Source organism: Chelonia mydas, chromosome 15 (genome assembly GCF_015237465.2).
Source record: "Chelonia mydas isolate rCheMyd1 chromosome 15, rCheMyd1.pri.v2, whole genome shotgun sequence".
Classification (NCBI taxonomy): Eukaryota; Metazoa; Chordata; order Testudines; family Cheloniidae; genus Chelonia; species Chelonia mydas.
The window spans coordinates 25,499,208-25,519,234 of NC_057856.1; the positions used below are offsets into that span (position 1 = coordinate 25,499,208).

The following is a 20,027-nucleotide window of genomic DNA, read 5'->3' on the forward strand; positions in this document are numbered from 1 at the left end:
TGTGTCTCCCTAAATATTTGCCCTTCAAAGATGCTCCTAAGCTGTCAGTCCCTGAGCCAGAAGCATAGAGGAGACATGTCCAGCTAGGAAAAGCAAGGAAATGAGCTAGTCTGTCCTGGTGCTGCCTCACCTCCACCCAGACAAAAGTTTAGGGCAAGGTGAGGAAGAGACGGATACTCATCTGGGGGACGGGGATGGGCTCGCCTATTTTGAGGGATATGAATATTTACTAAACATTAGTGGTTATTTAGGGGCATGTGATCAGGTGCGGTCTTTCTGTGCAAACCAAACAGTCTTAAGAAAGGCCAATTTCCATTTCCAATGCTAAAAAAAATTGAACAGTGTGGGGAAAAGTGTGAACAAAAACTTGGCATTCAAGAACACTTCCTTAATCATAAAAAACCCAAACCTTAGCTATGGTCTGGATTAATTTGACTCATTAGCAGAACCTGCCTATTTGTTAAATTGTCTCCCCTTACCGGCTACAATTTATAATAAAGCTATTAAACCCATGAACACATTTTATTGCTTGTTTGAGATTTACAAAAGAATACAAAACCAAGCTTTCCTGCTACTAAAATATAACAAACAGATTTCAGTATAAAAACAGTTACAAGTCTTCAGTTATCCATCATGTAGTCTTGTCTTCACACTGAAAAGTTGATTGCAAGCAACTGCTGTAGACTACCCGTCAGTACTACTTTTAGAAGTGATTTGTGGTGTGGTTGTCTACATGGAAATACCTTCAATTAACTGGGGAGGGGTGCAGTGACAGGCTACGTTGTCACCTGCATTCACTTCAATTAACAGAAATCTTGGTTCTGAGTGGTCAGAAAATAAAGGTACCAGATTTCTTATTTGAAATCCTGAAGCGACAAAAATCACTACCCTGGAAGCAAAATGTGGTTTCAGAAGACGTATCAGCCACCATTTTCAATCTGGGGTGTATTGCTGCATAAATTAACCTTGTGCATCCACATTTGAAATGCTGAGTACAGGGCTCTTTGCACAGTGAGCAGGACTTAAATTCTCATAGAGTATTTCCTGGAGCCCTGCGGGAGGTGCTGGGTCTGAAAATATTTACAGGAGCTGCTCTGCTCCAGCTGAATTTAAGCTCTGAGCGTGAGACAATTCATTCTAACATACAGCAGGGGGAGTCCATTATTTTTTGTCGAAGTATAGTCAAGGTCCAGACTCCAGAGACATATTTTCACACTGCAATAACCATAACAAGGAAAGAAGATTTCAAGGTCTGTTCAAAAGTGTCTGGCAGTTCAGATTTGGTTGGTGGTTTGCCTATTGGCTCCCCCTACAGTATATAGCCTGTGCCATGCTCTCAGCAGTGGAGGAGGCTAAGTACAAAATCACTGGTGTAGGGGGGAAAAAGGCTGCTGATCAAACAATGCCTGAAGACAACCCCACTTCCCGTTTGAAAGCCTGATGTGGCAGTGTGCCCAGTGCCCTTCCCCCCCCGCAGTAGAGAATAAACAGGATGGGGAGTGGGAGTTGGAGCCAATTCCCTAAGCATTCTGTACTGAAGAGCAGTCACATATTCCTATATACTACACTTCCTAGTGACAGAGAGAGACTGTGTAGGTCTAAAACATTCCCACCAGTGCAGCAGGGGAGACCTAGGACCTGAAACTGACTGGACTTAAGAGATCTACAATGAAAGTGACTATTGTCCAAAAACAGCAAGAAAGGGGGAAAAAATACATTATTTAAATAGTGTTCTCAAATTTAAATGTTACTAGTGACTCAGGGGAAGGAATTTTATAGTATTTAAACAAACAGTGTCTCTCTAAATTAATTAACATCTCCCCAAAATTTCTTATTGCTGTAGACTTTTTTGCAATAATTATTACATGGTTATTGTACACCAAGATTGTTTAATTATCTTAACTATAAACACAGTGAAACTATTCCCCTGACGTTGATCCATTAATAAGAAAAAAGTTTGCACCCTTATTGCCATCATATATATTAACTTGTTCTCCCATGTATGAGCCCTGTTCCTTTAAAGACATCTAAACATTGACAGTTTAAAACTAAATTATGCCTCTTCCTTTGAGTACTTACCCATGGAGAGACATCAGTTACCCTTTCTCAACCTGCCACATTGTTTAACTCAAATGGCTGCAAGAAAAGATCAACTCCCTACTTTAAAAATGTTTCACAGTTCCTTAAAGTTTGTGCACGACAGTACTGAGACCCACCTACATTTACTTAAGATTCCTATTGCTGATAAATAAAAAGTCAATCACTGAGCTGCTCCAATCTCTTTCTGTATAACCGATGTGCCACGTGGCAGCGTCAGCATTGCTGTAGTAAACGACGGTAACCCAACTGTTCTAGCGATAGAAAGGAAGTGTAAAGTCATGTTGTTCTTCACACGTGGCTGTCAGGAGAACCAGCCGAACACCACAGGTGTGCCAGCTTGAAGGCAATTCTCGGGTTAATCCAGTTAGGATCTGTTAAAAACACAGATATAACAGCTTTGGAATGTCTACATCATGGTACGTGCCTGCAGGAACAGGAGGGGCAGGAATCCTAGCCCCCTCCACCGAGACGAAGTGTACTGTGGCTGGAAGGCGACTGCAGCAGCCCACTCCTCCTCTTCCTTTTGTGCTGAATCAACTTCCGTATCCCCCTAGAAATTTACCATGTGGGCCTGAAAAATGCCGTCCTGCTGCTCCACCTAAAAATGCAATGTGGAAAAAACCCATTAATCAGTTCCATTGGTAAAAGGCATCATCATCACCAGCGCGAACAGCAACCGCCGCAGCTGGGTCCTTTCAACAAAGCAGTGGTGAAAGCTGTCAGAGTGCCCTCCTGCCCCATTCTCTGAACCACAGTAACCATCATCACAAGGGGAACTCCCCGCCCTTTGTCTGGAACTTGACTGTAGGTTGTTTGGGGCAGGGACCTACCTAGCCCCCAGAGGACAGGTGCACTGCTCCTCCATTCCTCTCTCCCCCGCCTCCCGCCGGCCCTGCTTAAGAATTCCTGGCTGAGTGGCAGGACTGTGACCAGGCAAATTGAGACACCCCCTGGCCTTCATTTGTAGGAATCCCACCAGTTTATTGACTGAAGTGTATTAGGAACTATTCATGCTGAAAACACTGAGTGCATGCAGCAGACATGGGGTTGGACTGGGCTCAGCCCTGGGAACTGCAATTCCCATGTTCTAATTCCAGTTCTGCCACTGACTCGCTGTGTAGTCCCAAGCCTGTTGCTTCCCTCACTGTGCCTCAGTTTCCCCATCAAAGGATAAATAAGACACAGCAACCACCAGGGGTGTTTAGTTAGCACTGCTGAAGGGGAATGGATCAGAGAGAGTACCTCACAGTCCTGTTTTAGGGGGTAGGCAGGTTTCTGAGCCAGTGGTGGCTTCTTCAAGATGCTCTGCTTTGGAGCCATAGCTGGTTTCCCGTCCCCCTCATCTGGGTCTTCGTACACCCCAGCCAAAGCGTAATGCTTCTTCCTCAGCTCGCCAAGACGAATTCGCTCATTCTCTAGCTTCTTCTCTAGTTCCAGCACCTTCACCTGCATAACAAGAAGCCCTTTACTCTCTAACCCCAATCTGCTGGGTGCACACCACTATGATCCCTCTAGTCGTAGGCAACAAGAGTCAGAGAAGGGGACTGTTCTCCCATCACATTATGGTTTATGAAGCTCTCGATCATGGCTATGTTCTTTTCCAGGTCTGTAATGGGGCCTAAAGCACTTAACAGTATCATAGGGATCTCCTGCCCCAGAAATGCAGCCACGTCTGGGGTAGAACGGGGCAGCCATTCTGCACCAGGCTCACCATACAATGAGGTTAGCTTTAGGAGGGGATGTGATGAAGACATTTCTGCTGTTGAACCACAAGCTGAATTTTAGGCAGCTTCAGTATCCCATCCAAATTCAATCTTGGCTAATACAGTCTGCCATGTACTCCTATTCTAAGAGACTGAACTCTTTGGCAACAACCGGCCAAGGTCATCTATGTTCTGTTTTGTTGCTGAGACTGGATACACAACAGCGTCTGCTTAAATCCACACCAGAGATTCTCAGAGACTAGTTCTGAGAGGATGGCTGGGAGCACTCCATTTGCTAGATTGTAAAACGAACCCAGCCCTGTTTGCCTATTCTCAGCAAGGGGTGCCATACCTGCGTCTCCATTTCTTCCTTCTTCAGTTTGATCAGCGACATGCCAGAGAAGTCCATAGTATCTTGTGGGGGGAGAGGGAGAGAGAGGGGGGTTTATCCTGTAGTTTACAAGGATCATGTCCCAACAATGATACAGAACAGAGCCAGCTGGACGGACGGACACACATACCCACACTTCAAACAGGTGTGGAAAGTGCTAGTGTAACCCACTGGTGAGTGTGTTACTGACCCTCTCTCTGTGCCCAATCCACAGGTGATGCAAGTATGTCTCCACCCCAGGTGCAGAGTCATGATGACTCTAGCTAGATCAACCTTTTTCAGCTTTGGAGTTCCCTTGTTCGAGCCCCGGTGTGTCAGCGAGGATGGCTGTTGTCACACTACTTCCCTGGAAACCTTATAAACAGGGACCCAAATATTTATGGGAAAAGACTGAAAAGTCTGATCCTGTAACAGCTAATTTTCTCTTAGTCCCTGTGGAAGTTATTAGAAATCCCTTCCTATATTGTGTCTCCATTATGGAATATTTCACATTAAATGAATGCTAAACTATTACAAAAATTACTTTTAATGGTCAATCGCTGAAAAGTTGTAAGAAACAATTGCAGCTGGTAGTTGGCGTGAGACTGCAGGATAACGACACATCTCATCCTGGCTGCATTGCAATTTGGTCCTGTAATTCACCGTCAGTAGTTCAGGCAGGCCTGAACGGTTGGTGCCTAGACAAAGTCCCTAAGATGGCCCTGTGGAGGCTGTAATAAGAGCAGTGGTGTAGACGGTGGTAAAAATGAAGGACTCTGCAGGCCAAGAGCCCAAAACCCCAGAATGTGGGAATCCCATAGCACTTAACACTGATCTATCACTCCATGTCTAGTTGGCAGCCGGTATCAAGTGGAGTGCCCCAGGGGTTTTGTTCAATATCTTCATAAATGATCTGGAGGATGGTGTGGATTGCACCCTCAGCAAGTCTGCAGATGACACTAAACTGGGAGGAGTGGTAGATACGCTGGAGGGTAAGGATAGGATACAGAGGGACCTAGACAAATTGGAGGATTGGGCCAAAAGAAATCTGATGAGGTTCAACAAGGACAAGTGCAGAGTCCTGCACTTAGGACGGAAGAATTCAATGCACAGCTACAGACTAGGGACCGAATGGCTCGGCAGCAGTTCTGCAGAAAAGGACCTAGGGGTTACAGTGGATGAGAAGTTGGATATGAGTCAACAGTGTGCCCTTGTTGCCAAGAAGGCCAATGGCATTTTGGGGTGTATAAGTAGGGGCATTGCCAGCAGATCGAGGGACGTGATCGTTCCCCTCTATTCGACATTGGTGAGGCCTCATCTGGAGTACAGTGTCCAGTTTTGGGCCCCACACTACAAGAAGGATGTGGAAAAATTGGAAAGAGTCCAGCGGAGGGCAACAAAAATGATTAGGGGACTGGAACACATGACTTATGAGGAGAGGCTGAGGGAACTGGGGATGTTTAGTCTTCAGAAGAAAAGAATGAGGGGGGATTTGATAGCTGCTTTCAACTACCTGAAAGGGGATTCCAAAGAGGATGGCGCTAGACTGTTCTCAGTGGTAGCAGATGACAGAACAAGGAGTAATGGTCTCAAGTTGCAGTGGGGGAGATTTAGGTTGGATATTAGGAAAAACTTTTTCACTAGGAGGGTGGTTAAACACTGGAATGCGTTACCTAGGGAGGTGGTGGAATCTCCTTCCCTAGAAGTTTTTAAGGTCAGGCTTGACAAAGCCCTGGCTGGGATGATTTAGTCGGGGATCGGTCCTGCTTTGAGCAGGGGGTTGGACTAGATGACCTCCTGAGGTCCCTTCCAACCCTGATATTCTATGATTCTGTGACTCTCGTCTCCTCCCAACAACCCTGTATGTGTGCTTAGCAGAAAGCATATAAATTATCTGCTCATTTGAAATGCACATGTACTGACACTTGGAGAGCTTAAAGTTCAGTGTGAGAGTCATGGGGGTTTCAGTGCAGAAATAGACAAGGCTCTGTTTACACCTCACCTTTGTCTTCAATCTGCTCTTGTCCGGACTTAGTGGAAGCCACAACATTGGCAGCCATTTCATTTACATTGCGTGAGCACTCCTGGAGCTTGACCAGGTTCCTGCTGTTCTTATCGGCTTTCACCTGCAAAGATCAACCAGGTGCTTTCAGAGTTACTTAGCTACAAGGGAAATGCAAAGGGAGGCCAGTCTTTTGTATATATGTAAACACACTTCCAAATGTTTGTGTGAATGGAAACCTGAACTCTTTAGATTCTACTCAGAGCTAAATGAGACACAGCTAAACTCCAGAAATGGGGCAAGATATCATTTGCTTTTATTTGAAAGAATCTGGTTATTTTTAAGAGACACGGCATCAAGCAGGTTAGGCCCAACCTCTAGGTTTTGTTTTTAAAAGGTTATTAGAAATGTTTTTTAATTTTTTAAATTTAAACATTACTGCAGCAGCATGCTGCTAGTCCATAAGAACCTGAAGATTAAATGGACTAGAAGCAAACGTGAAACTGACTAGTTTATTTTCATTGTCCAATGTGACCAAAATAAGTGAACTAACAAAGCATCAGTGGTGAAAAATAAAATAAGCTTTTAACATATTTTTAGTTTTAATCAACTAACGTTGCAAGGCAGATAAAAGGACCCAATATCTATCGACCTAGCAATCATTTTTAACCTTTATAAACCTCTTTTGTCCATATATATTGGAAAGGTGGCAGAAAATGGAATATATATAATTCCAGTTATGTCTACAGTTATTTATTCTGGGGTTTTGTGTTGGTATCAGAAATCTTGCTACAGAGTCAGCTCACAAGGAGAGGCAAGAAGGTTTTGTATCCTCTTTTCAGAGGCCAGCGCTTCTGGAGATGAAGGATTCAACATCGCACTTAAAAAAACCCATAGTTAAATTGAAAAGTAATAATTCCTCTCCAAGAGAGAGTTTTGCTTAGCCTGCACTGATTCTGAAGGGGAGGCAGATCCCCCCACCACATTGACACCTAGAGGTGTCCCCACCAGAACAACAGAGGAGAGAGACACTTGTCACAGCTTTACACCTCTTTCTGTTCAAAAGTTTACCTTGGATGCAGCCACCAACTGGGCTGTGCTGGCTGCAATCTCACGGGAGCAGACAATAAGTTCTTCATATTTGCCCATATGCAGGACCACTCTGTCTGCAGATTCTCTAGAATATAGACCAACAGTGAAGTCTGATTAGAGAAGCCTGACATAAATTTAAAGTAGGGAAGTGCAAAGCTATTTATCCTTAGAACTCTGCATGTGGCTTTAAATAATTGCTTGCAAAGCTTTTCTTTGAAAGGGCTCATGTATAGAGGAAACATGCTAAAACCCCAGAGTCTAGAAGTACTTGAAGGGTGTAAAAACCAAGGAGGAAGGGGATGATTAGAGTGGTCTTGGATTCAGGCTATCAGAAAACGAAACTTCCTTGCTGTGAAATGTATTAGGCTGTGGAATATTCTCCCACAGATCCAATCCTACCATTCACGCCAATCAGAATGGAGGTCAGCTCCTGGCAGGACTGAGCCCTACATTATTACTACTGTTTTGATTGTGGTAACACCCAAAATGTATTCAGTATTTGCTAACAAGAGGAAGCAAAAATCCTTCCCCATGGGACAAAGCTTACAATCCAACATCTGTATTATTAGGGTCAGTGACCTGGGGGAGGTGAGGCAGCAGACAGGGAGACAACACTAGCTGTTCAACTGACTGAGGGGCTTGGGTACAGAGAACTGGGCTCCTAGGGCATATAGTCGATTTGGTCAGCTCTAAATTCAGTTGCTAGGAAACTGGAGCTCACGCTGATTACAGGTTACAGCATATACAGAGGTTCTGTACACCCACAGTGCAGCACCTACTGAGAGTAACCTCCTGTGCAGTGCATGAGAAACATTTCCAATCGGTGACTATTTAAAACCGACAGGCACTGCAGATACCTACACAAGCTGCGTGGCTCCCCATCCCACAGCTTTGGAAGCAGAGATCAAGCCTTCTGTCCAACGGGAGTTCTTGGCATAAAATTCTTGTGTCGTTGCTGCCCCCTGTTGTCACAAAAATGTTAGGTTGCATTTAATAGGACACACTTTGCACCAGTTTCTAAATAAGCGATCAACATATCAAAATAGATGTCACATTTTCAAATTGTTCTTCAAAGTTTCAGCTCCCCTGAATACATCATACACAGCATGCCCCAGGGCACCGTGGTCAAACAAACGTATGCGACCAAAACCATAGAACATGCAGGTGAAATTTTCCCAACCCTGTGAGGCTCCTAAATCCATATCCAGGCACCTACCCAGAAGTGGCCCAGTTTGCAGAAGCACTGTGCCCAAAGTCAATGGGAGCTGCAGGCACTCCACATCTCTGACAAATCAGGTCACATTCACTTAAATATCTAAATCTATAATTTTAGGCCCCCCCAGGATTGAAAATTTTGACTTCTGTTTAAAATAGACCGGATTGAGTCATCAGCATCCTCTGTACCTTGACCAAGCTTGTTAAGATGAGAGCAAACATCTCCTAAAAGCACAAGTTATGGATGCCTTTTTCAATAAACACCGCACATTTCATGGTGTACAGTCTGCTTTAGAAACTGTGACGCTGGGTTAATGTTTGCACAAGTCGAGCAATTTTTGAAAAAAATTCCTCCAGTATTTCATGTCAACCCACAAAGAGGAGTGTCTGTATGGTCCCAAAGTGAGCCTTACCCTTCCACTTTCGACAATCTCCTTCTGTAAGTTGGTAGATGTTATTACGAGAAGCCTAATTGCCTGAAACAAATCAAAGCAGACAATTGTTTTACAAGGATTTTATAAAGAGCAATTGCTCAGCCATCCATTTTAAGTTACACCACATATTTCCAGGAATTTTAACGTAGGTTTAATATCAGAAGTACCGACCTTCATCAGATCAGTGCAGGAGTTCAAAATTCTGTTGGAAACAAGGAGAAAATATTTAGCAAGTTTGATTCAGGGAACATCTTCCGTGTGATTAAAATAAAATGGAAATGAAACTGGATCAAGGGGAACCCGGTTTGAGGGACCCCAGAAAACAGCTTCAAAACAGATGCAGCGATGTACAGTACGTGTAGTTTTGCAGTAAAATACATTTGAGCCCAGCATCTTATATACTCTGCGTGAGGTAACCTTTTGCTTGAACTAAGAATCCAGCATTGCTGTTGTACAGTAAGTGGTGATTCTACAAGGCACATGAAAGGCAGGCTTGTCAATAGAGAAACCACTACACAGACGGCTTCATTTAAAGAGAGCTATGTCCTCATTAATAGCTCTTCCCCTCAAAAACAGAAGCTCCAGATTCCACAAGAGCTGACTCTCCCTTAGTTGATGCTTTTTACTCACCTCTCGTTCACTTCCAGTTTAACACCAGAGCTTTTATTTCTGGCCTGATTCATCATTTCCTGTTGAGAAGACAGGAAGAGGTGCTTAAAAACTGCCACCTGATTGGCTGTGGTAGGAAAAATAAAGGAAGAGGGTTTCCCTTCATGAGATCCTGCCAAACGAACTGACGTGGTCAGGTCTGAGAATTCTGGATCCCTGTCTGCCTCGGGGGCCTTGACAGACACTCAGCTTTACTGGGACTCAGGCCAGAAGTCTGTCACACACAGATTTGCAATTTTTTCTCTGCTAGACACAGAGTCCACGGTCTTCATCTCACCTCTATTCTTCTGACAGCATCTTCAATCGCTGCTGAGGTGGAGGACATTTCCTTATCAACCAAATCACCCAGCTCTTCTTGCTTGATGTCTAAGCTTTTAGGTCTTAATTCCTGGCAAAGGGAAGAAAGCGACGAGCCAGTGTGAAATCAGGCGCCAGGATAAAAACTTTCCTAAAGATTTCAAACAAACAACTAGCAAGAATCTCTCTTTGGCCTGGAAAGAGCAAAACCCCAAGAACAAAAGTCTCCACAAAGATGAAGAGCTGGGAATGATCCAGGTGAACTAGATTCTTGCAGTACATATATCAGAGGAAGCTCACAGAGATTCAAAGGGTCATAAAGGAAGTTTGGTTTTCTATTTAAAGAAAACACTCTGAAAACAGGGACAGAACTACACTTCACAATGGTGCCATTCTCAGCCAGCAGGAGTGCTGCAATAGCTTTCCAGAGTACACAGAAGGCAGAACAGCTCATTGTTCTATAAGTTAGCAGCATATTAATGTATAATGCTAATGGGGATTTGGGGGCAGGAGGGTGTATGTGGCTTTGCAAGTTTTTCACAGTTTCAGGGAGCCACTTACTGGGCTAAAATAACTTGATCTGGTCTAAGGGTATTTCCACTGAAATGCTATCTACGATCATGTTATTTCAACCTCTATAAATGGCTCCTAGAATTAAAATAAAGCACACGGGGAGTAAAAAAAAACACCAAATACAAAAATTGAGATATTGGACTTTGATCAGGTTCCTGCAGAACTCAAATGCACAGGAGAGAGAGATTCAAATTAGATCTTAGATCAGGATTGTCCCCCAATCTGCGTTTGTACAGCCCCCAGCACAATGGAGCCTGCTCCTACATAAGGAGGGTGGGTGCTACAAAAATACAAACAGAATTAATGTGTGAAGGCTCCAGGCTCTCAGTGACGCCTTCACCAATATTACGTTCATTTGGGATTTGCTCTTTTAATCTAAAAAGAAAAAATAGGCATTTGCTCCACATTAATATCTAGACAAGATCATAAAGAGTAAGACATGAAACCAATTCCAAAAGAAGGTTTCCTTTTTCCAGCGGGGGCTTGGAATGCTGGATGAGAATTCAATACACACTTAGATTTTAAAGTGTTACCAAATACAAACACAGAACTCCCGCCCCGTGATTGCAAGAAAAAGAAATTAGAGGGGGGTTTAAATACAGAGCAAGAGGAAAGAGGTGACGGACTAAGGGAGGCTGGAATACATCACAGCTCTGGATTTATGGTGTAGAACAGTGAGGAGGGAGGGGCAGCCATGGATGGAAGCGGAGCAAGTCCCTCATGCTAGCACTCACCACAGCGAATGCATCATTGCCTACCAGTCTAAGACACAATGGTGGGGTCCTTTGGGGGCCTGCTGGTAGTACCAAGAGCAAACGCCCATCAGGACGAGACTCAAGGAGGGAGATGTTCTGGGACCTGGAATAGTCATTTCTGAAGAAGGTAAAAATGCCATGTCTAAAACCCAAGCCAGTCCCCAGCCTCGGGTATAACAAGCTGGAAGGATCCGACAGTCTTTCCAGCAAGAGAAAAAAGTGAAAGGTGTTAAGCTCCTTGCTGCTAAGCACTAATCTGCATTCATCACTAGCCAGCAGAAGCCACATCCTTGCAGAGCAAAGGCTTAACTTTGCCACTATAAATAGAAAGCAGGAAACCACCAGGCTCCGCCATGCACGTCACCGATGGCAGAGGAAGCCAGGGGGCGCCACTTGCAGACACTGTATTTCGTTTGCATCTGAATCATCTGAGCATCCGCTTACTTGCATGTCTCAGCCCCGGTGGGTTAAATCCATTCCTGGTGTGGCTCCTCTGCAGAGGATGGAGTTACACCAAGGGTGGATTTGTCCCAAGACAATGATGTGTGTCTAAGACGAAGTGCTCCTCCACGAGAGTAGCCCCACTTCCGAGAATCGTTCCCTACCTGGCCCAGTTGAAGAATGCCCTGTAGAGTTCTCCTCACTTCCTCCGGGTTTGCCTGTCTCAGCAACTGCTTATCCTTCAGCTCGTTCAGATACTCCAGACTCCGATGCCCACAGTCCCTGCAGGTTTCAGTTAATTCTGACAGGAGAAAGAATCTCAGTTACAGCAACGGATTAAAAAAGAATGCAGGCAGTTTGTTTCCTTTGTGCGAGGGGGGTATGGTCTAGTGGACCAAGCACAGGACTGGGGGCCAGGAGCTCCTGAGTTCCAATCCTGGCATTGACACACAGACTCCCTCTGTGGCATCTGCCTCAGACACATTGGGTGGATTTAGCAATGTTTATAAAATGCTTTGAAGAGTGTGATCTTGGTGCCACGTATTACAGTTGAGAAGAGAAATTAAACAACAGGAAAGACCACCAGCCATAGGAGAGAGTCAGGTGAACAAACAAGACGAGGCAAGAAATAGGGAGGCAGCGTGGCCTAGTGGCCAGAGCACTGGACTGGCGCTTGGGAGACATGGGTGGCTGTGCCACTAACTCATTGCATGCCCTTCGGCAAGTCACATTGTCTCTCTGGGTCTGTGTCCCTGCCCACTCTTTGTCTATCTTGTCTAGTTCAAATGGAAGCTCTCTGGGGCAGGGATTCTCTCACTACGTGTTTGCACAGTGCAGCCCTGATCTTAGCTGATACAGCAAGGTGCTAGTGTCATAAAAAATAAAGGAGAGCCTGCTTCAGGGACGGCTTTGCATTCATTCCCAGCAAAGAAGGAAGATTGCCCGTAACATTCAATTAGTGCATGTCCAGACAACAGAAAGGAAGATCTGCTAAAACCTTCCTGCTCATCGTCAGATGTGCCCCTTACGGGGCTAGGGCTGCAGCGGCACGAGAAAGTACCGGCTGCACATGCATGTCCTCTTTCCATCAGCCAGGCGCCGACAGCAACAGTGGGTCCTGCCACCCTCCCACATTCCATGTGGGTTGGGGGGCCCCCAGAGGCCCAATGCACTAGGCAAATGGAGGGCGGGTTGTTTTCAAACCTGCACCAACCTCTGGCATCTGCTGATTACGTGGAGCTGGAGATCTGGGCATGTTTGAGAGCAGGGGAGAGCCCATGAACTAGTCACTACAAGGCATTAGATGTATTAGCTGGTTGGATCTCAGTCCAGTGTCTGCATCACACAAGTTACCAGCACATTTGGTACTAAAGGGCACCATGCTGGCAGAGAGACCAAGGCCTGCCTGGACCATTGAGACCAAAGTCCCCTGCTCCCACCAGGGCGATCTCTCATATCAGGTTGGAGGCACCTCAGCAGGGTAGTGTGGGGGATCCTGCATTGGCCCGGGCTACACCGTGGCTGCCCTGGGAGTGGACAGGACGCAGGGCTGCCTGGCTGATGCCAGTCCTCACTGCACCAGGATTTTTGAAAGCGCCTAAAGCAGGCTTTGGGTTAATTACTCACTGTCAGCATGGTCAGTGGGTGCCATGTGGGACGTGGCACTGCCATTCACGATGGTGTCAGCGGTCAAGTGAGCAAACTGGGCCAGGGCTGCTACCAACCCAGTGGCATCTATCAAAACAAAGAGAGACAGGCCACAGGGTGAGCACTGGACACCGATGCTCTCACACAAAGGTCCCTGCACCACAGAAACGTTTCGGGGACCATTCTAGGCGGGAAGTTGCCTGCTTGGTGGCCATTGGCTCGCCCTTTTCCTCCCCTACACCAAACGTTTGTCAGCAACCCCCAGAGCAGAGAGCGAAGGCTAGTGTCCGAAGCACCAATGCTCAGAGCTGGGACACACGGTGAATCGGTAACTGCATGGCAAGCGCAGAGCTGTCCACGCACAGGCCTGGGAGCCAGGGACTCCTGCACCCTAGTCCGAGCCCCAACATTGACTCACTGGGCGACCCTGAGTAAAATCACCCTGGCCAACCTTTGCACAAACAGGAGCCTGATGTTGAGGCCAAAGGGACGTCTGCACCTAAGTCACTTGGCTCCCTTTGGAAATTCCACTCGGGGGAGCCTAAATATGGATTTAGGAGGCTGAACTATTTTGGCCTTAATCCCTCCAAGTCTCAGCGTTCCCCCACCTGGGAACAATAATCCTTAGCTCCCAGATAGAGAGGTTGGGACTTGAATACCCTGAACACAAGAAGAGCCTCATTAGTTAATTCACGTGCATGTATTAAAATGCGCCCGTCACAGCTCTGGGCTTGCAGGCACTTTCCATAGAAATGACAGCCCAGGGGTAGCACACCCCATGCTCCCCAACCCATCCACAACCAGAAAGTTTCCAGCGCTCTCACTGCCCAAATCCCCCACCTCCTCCCTGCATGACTATTGCTGCTTCCCGGCGGGAGCCCAGCCTCTCGGCACTGGGGCAAAGTTACAGGGTATTGAACGTGGCCCGTTGCCGTGCGATTTATGTACACCGCACGGATTTCACAAACACATTAAGCACACGGAATTGTTCAAGTCTGGACCAAATCGCAGTGACCACGCCCAAACTTCCTTGTCTGCCCATCTCAGACGCGCCCTCCCGCGGGACTGGCCTCGGTGCCAGCTTCCAATCCAGGCACACAGCGCCCAGGCACCTTTACCTGTCATGCTGGTCATATACTGCGCGTGCCCATTCACCAAGGAGTTCATGGACTCCAGGGCTGCCTGCGCCTGGCTGATGAGGTAATCTGCAAAGACACCAAGGGTCAAGTGAAGGTGAGCGAGAAGGAGTCTGAACTAGGCCACGTACCTGTCTGAACAGCCCAACACTTTGGAGGGTTTGGATGTTGCAGCTAGGCCCCCATCAGGAGAATTAACCTGTTCTTGGCTTTACGGTCCACACTGTCCTACCCTGACTGCATTAGTAAGACCATACCTCCGCATACTGAGCAAGGAGTCGCAATCCCATCGGGGGCTGAGCCTTTATTTTGCCACAAACCCTTTTGAGTGCTACAGTGATTTTGAGATGCCTCCTGTTTACTGAAGCCCAACACTCCTTCAGCTGTGACCGAGCTGCTGCTGACCTGAGCCCCCTGGTTCGGAAGGCCCTGCAGCTATTCGGCACCAAGAGCCATTTCCAGACCTGCATCTGAGCCAGGCATCTAAGCCTGGGCACCCAGAAGGGCACAGACATTAGCACGGAAAGTGGAGCTAACAAACATTCTGCCGAGGCTTGGCTGGCCAGATGGGGGCGGAGGGTGGGATCAGCATTACCTATCCCTCCCTGAGGGGATCTTCCCTCTCCTCGCACTCCAGCATCAGGTGTCCAGTTGACTAAGCCAAAGGGTGGTTCAAGCAGGATTAGGGTCTGACTCACGAAAGGAGGAAAATTCTGTGTCGCAGATAATTCACCTCAGGGAAAGCCAAGGAGCCCAGAACCCCTCAGGCTCAATATTTAGCCAAGAAGACGGTGTTGGGGAGGCTTATGGGGCAGTGTCACCCACCTGCCAGGGAGAAGGCACAGAGCCAGCTCTCATCTGCAAAGCTCGGGTCTCCCTGGCTGCCAACGGCCATCAGCCGAACAGCTCCCTACCTGGAGAGCTGGTGCATTGGACGTGCAAGGGGTCGTCCAGCTTGGCAATGGCATCTTGGATGATGTTCTCTGCCTCCTTCACCATCCCCTGGAGCATACCGAACTGGTCATCCAGAAGCTTCTGCTGGAGGCTCTGCTCCTGGTTTTTCTGTAGGTTGTAAACAAAAGACATTACACATGCTGTAGGGTCTCAGAGTCCCTCCCAGCCTGCAGTTGCAGGAACTGCTTTCTCCACCTCTGCAATAATCATTTCCCCTCAGCAGTGCCCTTCCTCCCAGGGTCTCAGTGGGCTCTACAGACATTGCTCCAGAGGCTGGTGGGAAGTATTACCTCCATTTCACAGATGGGGAAACTGAGAAGAGGTAAAGTGACTTGCCCAAAGCCACATAGGGAGTCTCTAGCAGAGCCAAAAGAGAATCTAGGGTATGTCTACACTGCAATTAAAAACCCGTGGCTGGCCCGTGCCAGCTGACTCGGGCTCACAGGGTTCAGGCTACGGGGCTGTTTAATTGCAGCGCAGACATTCGGCTCAGGCTGGAGCCCTCTTCTCTCCCACTCCTGTGCCTCACCCACAAGGCCAGCCTTCACCACGCAGCCACACTACACTCCAGTCCAGGAGAGGGAATGAGAAACGGGCTTCGGCAAGCCAGGGGGTTATCCGGCACGAGGCCAGAGTGAATCTTGGGGATGCTGAGGAGGCGTTTCGCTGCAAGATCGTACAAAGCCCAAATTAATGGCAGAGTCAAGAAGAGATTCTCAGCTCACTGCTCTGACCACTGGGCAATACTCCCTCCCAGAAGGGCAGAGATGTGGAGGGGCTTGGTTTATTCCTGGCTCCAAATCACCTGGAGATCTGCCCATGAGAGAAGCTGAGTCACTGCGAGTGACCATTCAGGTTGTAAGGGGTTCACCGTGCCAGCCACGTGACCTTCGCAGTCTGGCCACAAAGGTGGTTTCTTTGGCATTAGGTAAATTCATTCCACATTGGCTAAGCCTCCTGCCTGGCTCTTTTCTCTGCCTGCGCATCACTCGGGGCCCCAGCAGGTTCTGAGGGATGCTCGGGAAAGGGGCTTCTGCCTTGAGATCCTAAACATTTCTCCCCAGTACCTTTTCCATGAGTTTCCCCTGCAGCTCCCTGATTTCTTTAGCACTCCTCTCTGCCTCCTGGTTCAACAGCAGCTCCTTCTCCTGAATCAGGCCCTTTACGGACAGCAGCTCACACTCCTTCTCGCTCACCGACTTTCTCAGCGAGTCCTTCTCAGCATGCAGGGCTTCCACTTGGGAGTGGAGCTCGGAGCCAGCCTGAAAACAAAGCAGGAAGATCCAGGGTCTCAAAACTGCTCTCACACAATCCAAGCCCTCAGCATAAATCTCTGCCTGCTCCACTATGCACCAGGTACCAACTAACCCCCATGACAGCCAATGACAGCCAGCCATGGGGGATTCTTGGCTTTCTAAAGATCTGGGAAGGAATTCAGTGCTCTTAGAAAGTGATGAGGGACAGCCCCAGACACAGAGACCCCTCCCGTTATCCAGCAGCAGGGCAAGCTTCCCTCACACTGTTCTCCTGGAGAGACCAGCACAGGGAGTGGCATGAGATCACCATGGCCTTGGCCTCTCAACTAGTTAGCACCTAGTCCAGTGGTGGCTTCTGCGAAGAGGACATGCACCAAGTGGGAACGGGCCTGGGACCCACCGAATTCATTTACACACAAGCCGCTGGACAGCCAGCCACAGCCACTGGAGTCAGTGCCCTAGACATGAAAGATTTACAGCCCATGATGAATCCCCTGAGACAGCCCATCCCCATGCAGCATCTGGGGTGAGATTCTGTGCTGCTTGTCTCAGAGGCGCAGCACAGGACTCCCAGCCCTGGGCGAGTGGGCCTACAGTGGCTTTAAGCCGCCTCTGTGACCTCCTGCTCCAGGGCTGGACTGGCCTCCGCGGTAGCTTGGGGTGGTCCCGGGCGGTCTGTCTAAGTTACAGCAGACTCCCAGGGCTGCCTCATGAGCCACAGCTCTGCCCGGAATCTCTGCAGTGCTGCTTGCTGTACCCCAACCCCGCCCCCTCTGCTGAGACTTGCAAAGGGGGGCTCACGAGGCAGCTGTACGGCTGTCTTACACAGGACCTGTGCCCCTGGAGAGAGAGGGACCTTTTAGGGCCCCTTTGTGCCACTCCAGCCCTTGTATTCGCAATAGAGGGGTTGGCACCAGGGTGACGCTCTCGGCGTTTATCCCATGTTCCTTATAACTCCAGTTCTCCAAGCTGAGGTCCATCTACAGCCTGCACAGCCTCTGCATTATATTCAGGTTGCCACCTGGTGGCTCGCGCACTCAGAGAACCTGGTTTTAATGAGCGTGGGGAGTGGGAGAGGAGATCTTCAGGATCTTAGTGGGAGCAGTTGCCTGGCGCCCTGTGGGTCTGAAATGCTGCCTAAGAAAGAGCAGGAAGTCTGCCAACATATTGTGTGGCCATCTACACAAACACACAGGGGCAGGGCATCCTTCATTTCCTTTTCCAGCGAGTCACACGGATGCCAGAAAGTCCCCCACAGTTGAAATGCATCACCGGGAACTCTCTTACAGGCAGGATTCTGCCTGGAGTCCAATTTCCAGAGCTGCTAAGCAGCCCTGGCCCACTGCTTAGCACCTCGAAAAAGCAATCCCCTTCATGGGTGCGTTCCTACCATCTGGGCCATGTACCTGCTTGGAATTGCTGAGTGCACTCTGAATCTGGGTCAGCTCTTCTTTCTTGGCTTCCAGTTCTCTCTTCAGCTGCTCCATCTGCAAGGTCTGGTCTTCAAGCTACATTTGCAGACAGACAGACAGATGGGAATCAGAGAAGGCATCAGGATAGCTCTCCAGTTTTACTTCTGTGCCCATTTATACAAAGGCTTTCTACAGCTCTGCAACCCAGGGGGCCACAGGCAAGGCAGGGCAGGGCAGCCTAACTGCTTAAAGAAACAGGAGCTTACATTTTCCACAAGTGACTAGGGATTTTATTTGAGACACCTTAAAGGGCCCAATTTTCAGCAGGCGGGTGCTCGGCACATTCTGAATACCAGGCTCCCATAATCTTTAGTCACGTCTGAAAATGTCGACCCACCCTGGAGATTTCATGGACAGACGGACAATGAATCTGAAGGAGATGTGGGTGAAATGTGCCTATAAACCACCTGACTGCCGAGGAATCTGGGCAGCGACAATCTGGTTGTTAGGAAGGGTTTGAATCACTAATTGCCCTTGAAGGCAGAGGGCAGGCTATGTACTGGACACAAGGAAGAGTACTAGACCGTGTCTCGATCACACACGCAATGGGCTAGTCGGGGGACTGCTCTCTGCTTGGAGCATTTCAGTCCCATTCGTTCAGGCAGCTGTGCTGGAAAACACAAACGCCAAGGCAAGGGCTGATTTTTCAGAGATGCTGAGCGCTCCCAGCTTCCACTGACCTCAATGTTCAGGGAAGGCTGCCTTGGTGCTGCAGGTGCTCAGCACCTCAGAGAAATCAGGCCAGAGATGATCACTCGATCTCAAAGCAGCCTCTTATTTTGTGGCTGCCAAACCAGGGAAGACACCTGCATGTGCAGGAGCAACACGGCTCTATGCACCATTTTTTCAGGTACAAACACGTGCACACGCATTCCTGCAGGAACAAGACCAGCCCTCGAGGCTATTTTGGTCAAAAGCAAGGCAGAGCTTTGGGCAGCAGCAGACATACCTTCATCTCCGACTCCCGCTTCACCTGCTCCATCTGAAAAGCCAGCTGCTCTTTGACAAGAGCCACTTCTTCCTGGCTCTGCTGGGTGACTGTCAGTTGCTTGGCAGTATCTGCATTCTGAGCACAAGAGAGGAGGACTGGAGAGTTGTTTCAGTATATCGGGGGGCGTGTGTGTGAGGGGTGGGGATGCGGAACATCCAAGCACCACTGCTAGGGTTGAAAGCGTTTCATGGCTCATTCAATCCAGTCGATTCAAATGCCAATTTCCAAATTCCTCATTTGATCCTTCGCCTCTTTAGTCAGGCCAATGAGCCCTGGCAGGAGCTGTATTTTGGACAGCACTTTGCATACAAAGTACATATCCCAAAATACTGCGGGTAGCAGAAAGAAAGAAATTGACAGGCCCAGGCAAAGATAAAGGGGGTCATGGAGAGACATAGAAAGGCTGCAGATGGCAGGAAGGGACTCTTGAATTAACAGTGCCGAGACTGCAGGGACGGATAGAAAAGAGGCCAGGGTTAGACAGGCAGCGGCAGCAGGGGAGTGGAACAGGGAGAGAAAAATATACAAGCTGATTTCTGTGACACCCTCTGGCTCCACTAAAGCCCCAGCCAGCCTGTAGCCACACTAACCAGCCCTCACCTTTCGCAGCAGCTCTGCATGCGTGTTGATGAGCTCGCTGTGTTTCTCTTTCAGCTTGGCATAGCGCATTTCCGTGGCGCTGGCTTTCTCTGGCAGAGGCAAGAACATTCCCAGTGTCAGTTACACCCAAGAACTCCACCCCAGCGATTCAGTACTAACCAGCCTTCTCTAACCCACAGCTGCTCACACACAAGGAAAACACAGGAGAAAAGAACAGCAGAGACTAGTTGCTAAACACAGGGGCATCCTCTTAAGCAGTTTGATCCAGTTTGTTCCCACCACTTTTACATAAGCAGCTAACGGCATTTCCCTTACAAATA

The 20,027-nt window shown here is 48.1% G+C and overlaps 1 protein-coding gene across 1 annotated transcript in view; it reads right to left on the reverse strand.

The window, feature by feature from the left end:
• Positions 1-507: 507 nt before the first annotated feature.
• The window catches only part of HIP1R (huntingtin interacting protein 1 related), a 59,849-nt gene continuing 40,329 nt past the window's right edge, over positions 508-20,027 (reverse strand). The window contains exons 15-32 of the mRNA XM_037878745.2: positions 19,708-19,796; positions 19,066-19,182; positions 18,051-18,152; positions 16,456-16,650; positions 15,349-15,496; positions 14,417-14,503; positions 13,278-13,385; positions 11,816-11,952; positions 9,863-9,973; positions 9,547-9,605; positions 9,088-9,118; positions 8,896-8,958; positions 8,129-8,229; positions 7,247-7,352; positions 6,176-6,299; positions 4,156-4,217; positions 3,343-3,546; positions 508-2,698 (exon numbers count right to left, since the gene is read on the reverse strand). Of these exons, the coding sequence (XP_037734673.1) occupies positions 2,651-2,698; positions 3,343-3,546; positions 4,156-4,217; positions 6,176-6,299; positions 7,247-7,352; positions 8,129-8,229; positions 8,896-8,958; positions 9,088-9,118; positions 9,547-9,605; positions 9,863-9,973; positions 11,816-11,952; positions 13,278-13,385; positions 14,417-14,503; positions 15,349-15,496; positions 16,456-16,650; positions 18,051-18,152; positions 19,066-19,182; positions 19,708-19,796 (1,892 nt within the window). The 3' untranslated portion in view covers positions 508-2,650. The remainder of the gene's footprint in view (positions 2,699-3,342; positions 3,547-4,155; positions 4,218-6,175; positions 6,300-7,246; positions 7,353-8,128; positions 8,230-8,895; positions 8,959-9,087; positions 9,119-9,546; positions 9,606-9,862; positions 9,974-11,815; positions 11,953-13,277; positions 13,386-14,416; positions 14,504-15,348; positions 15,497-16,455; positions 16,651-18,050; positions 18,153-19,065; positions 19,183-19,707; positions 19,797-20,027) is intronic.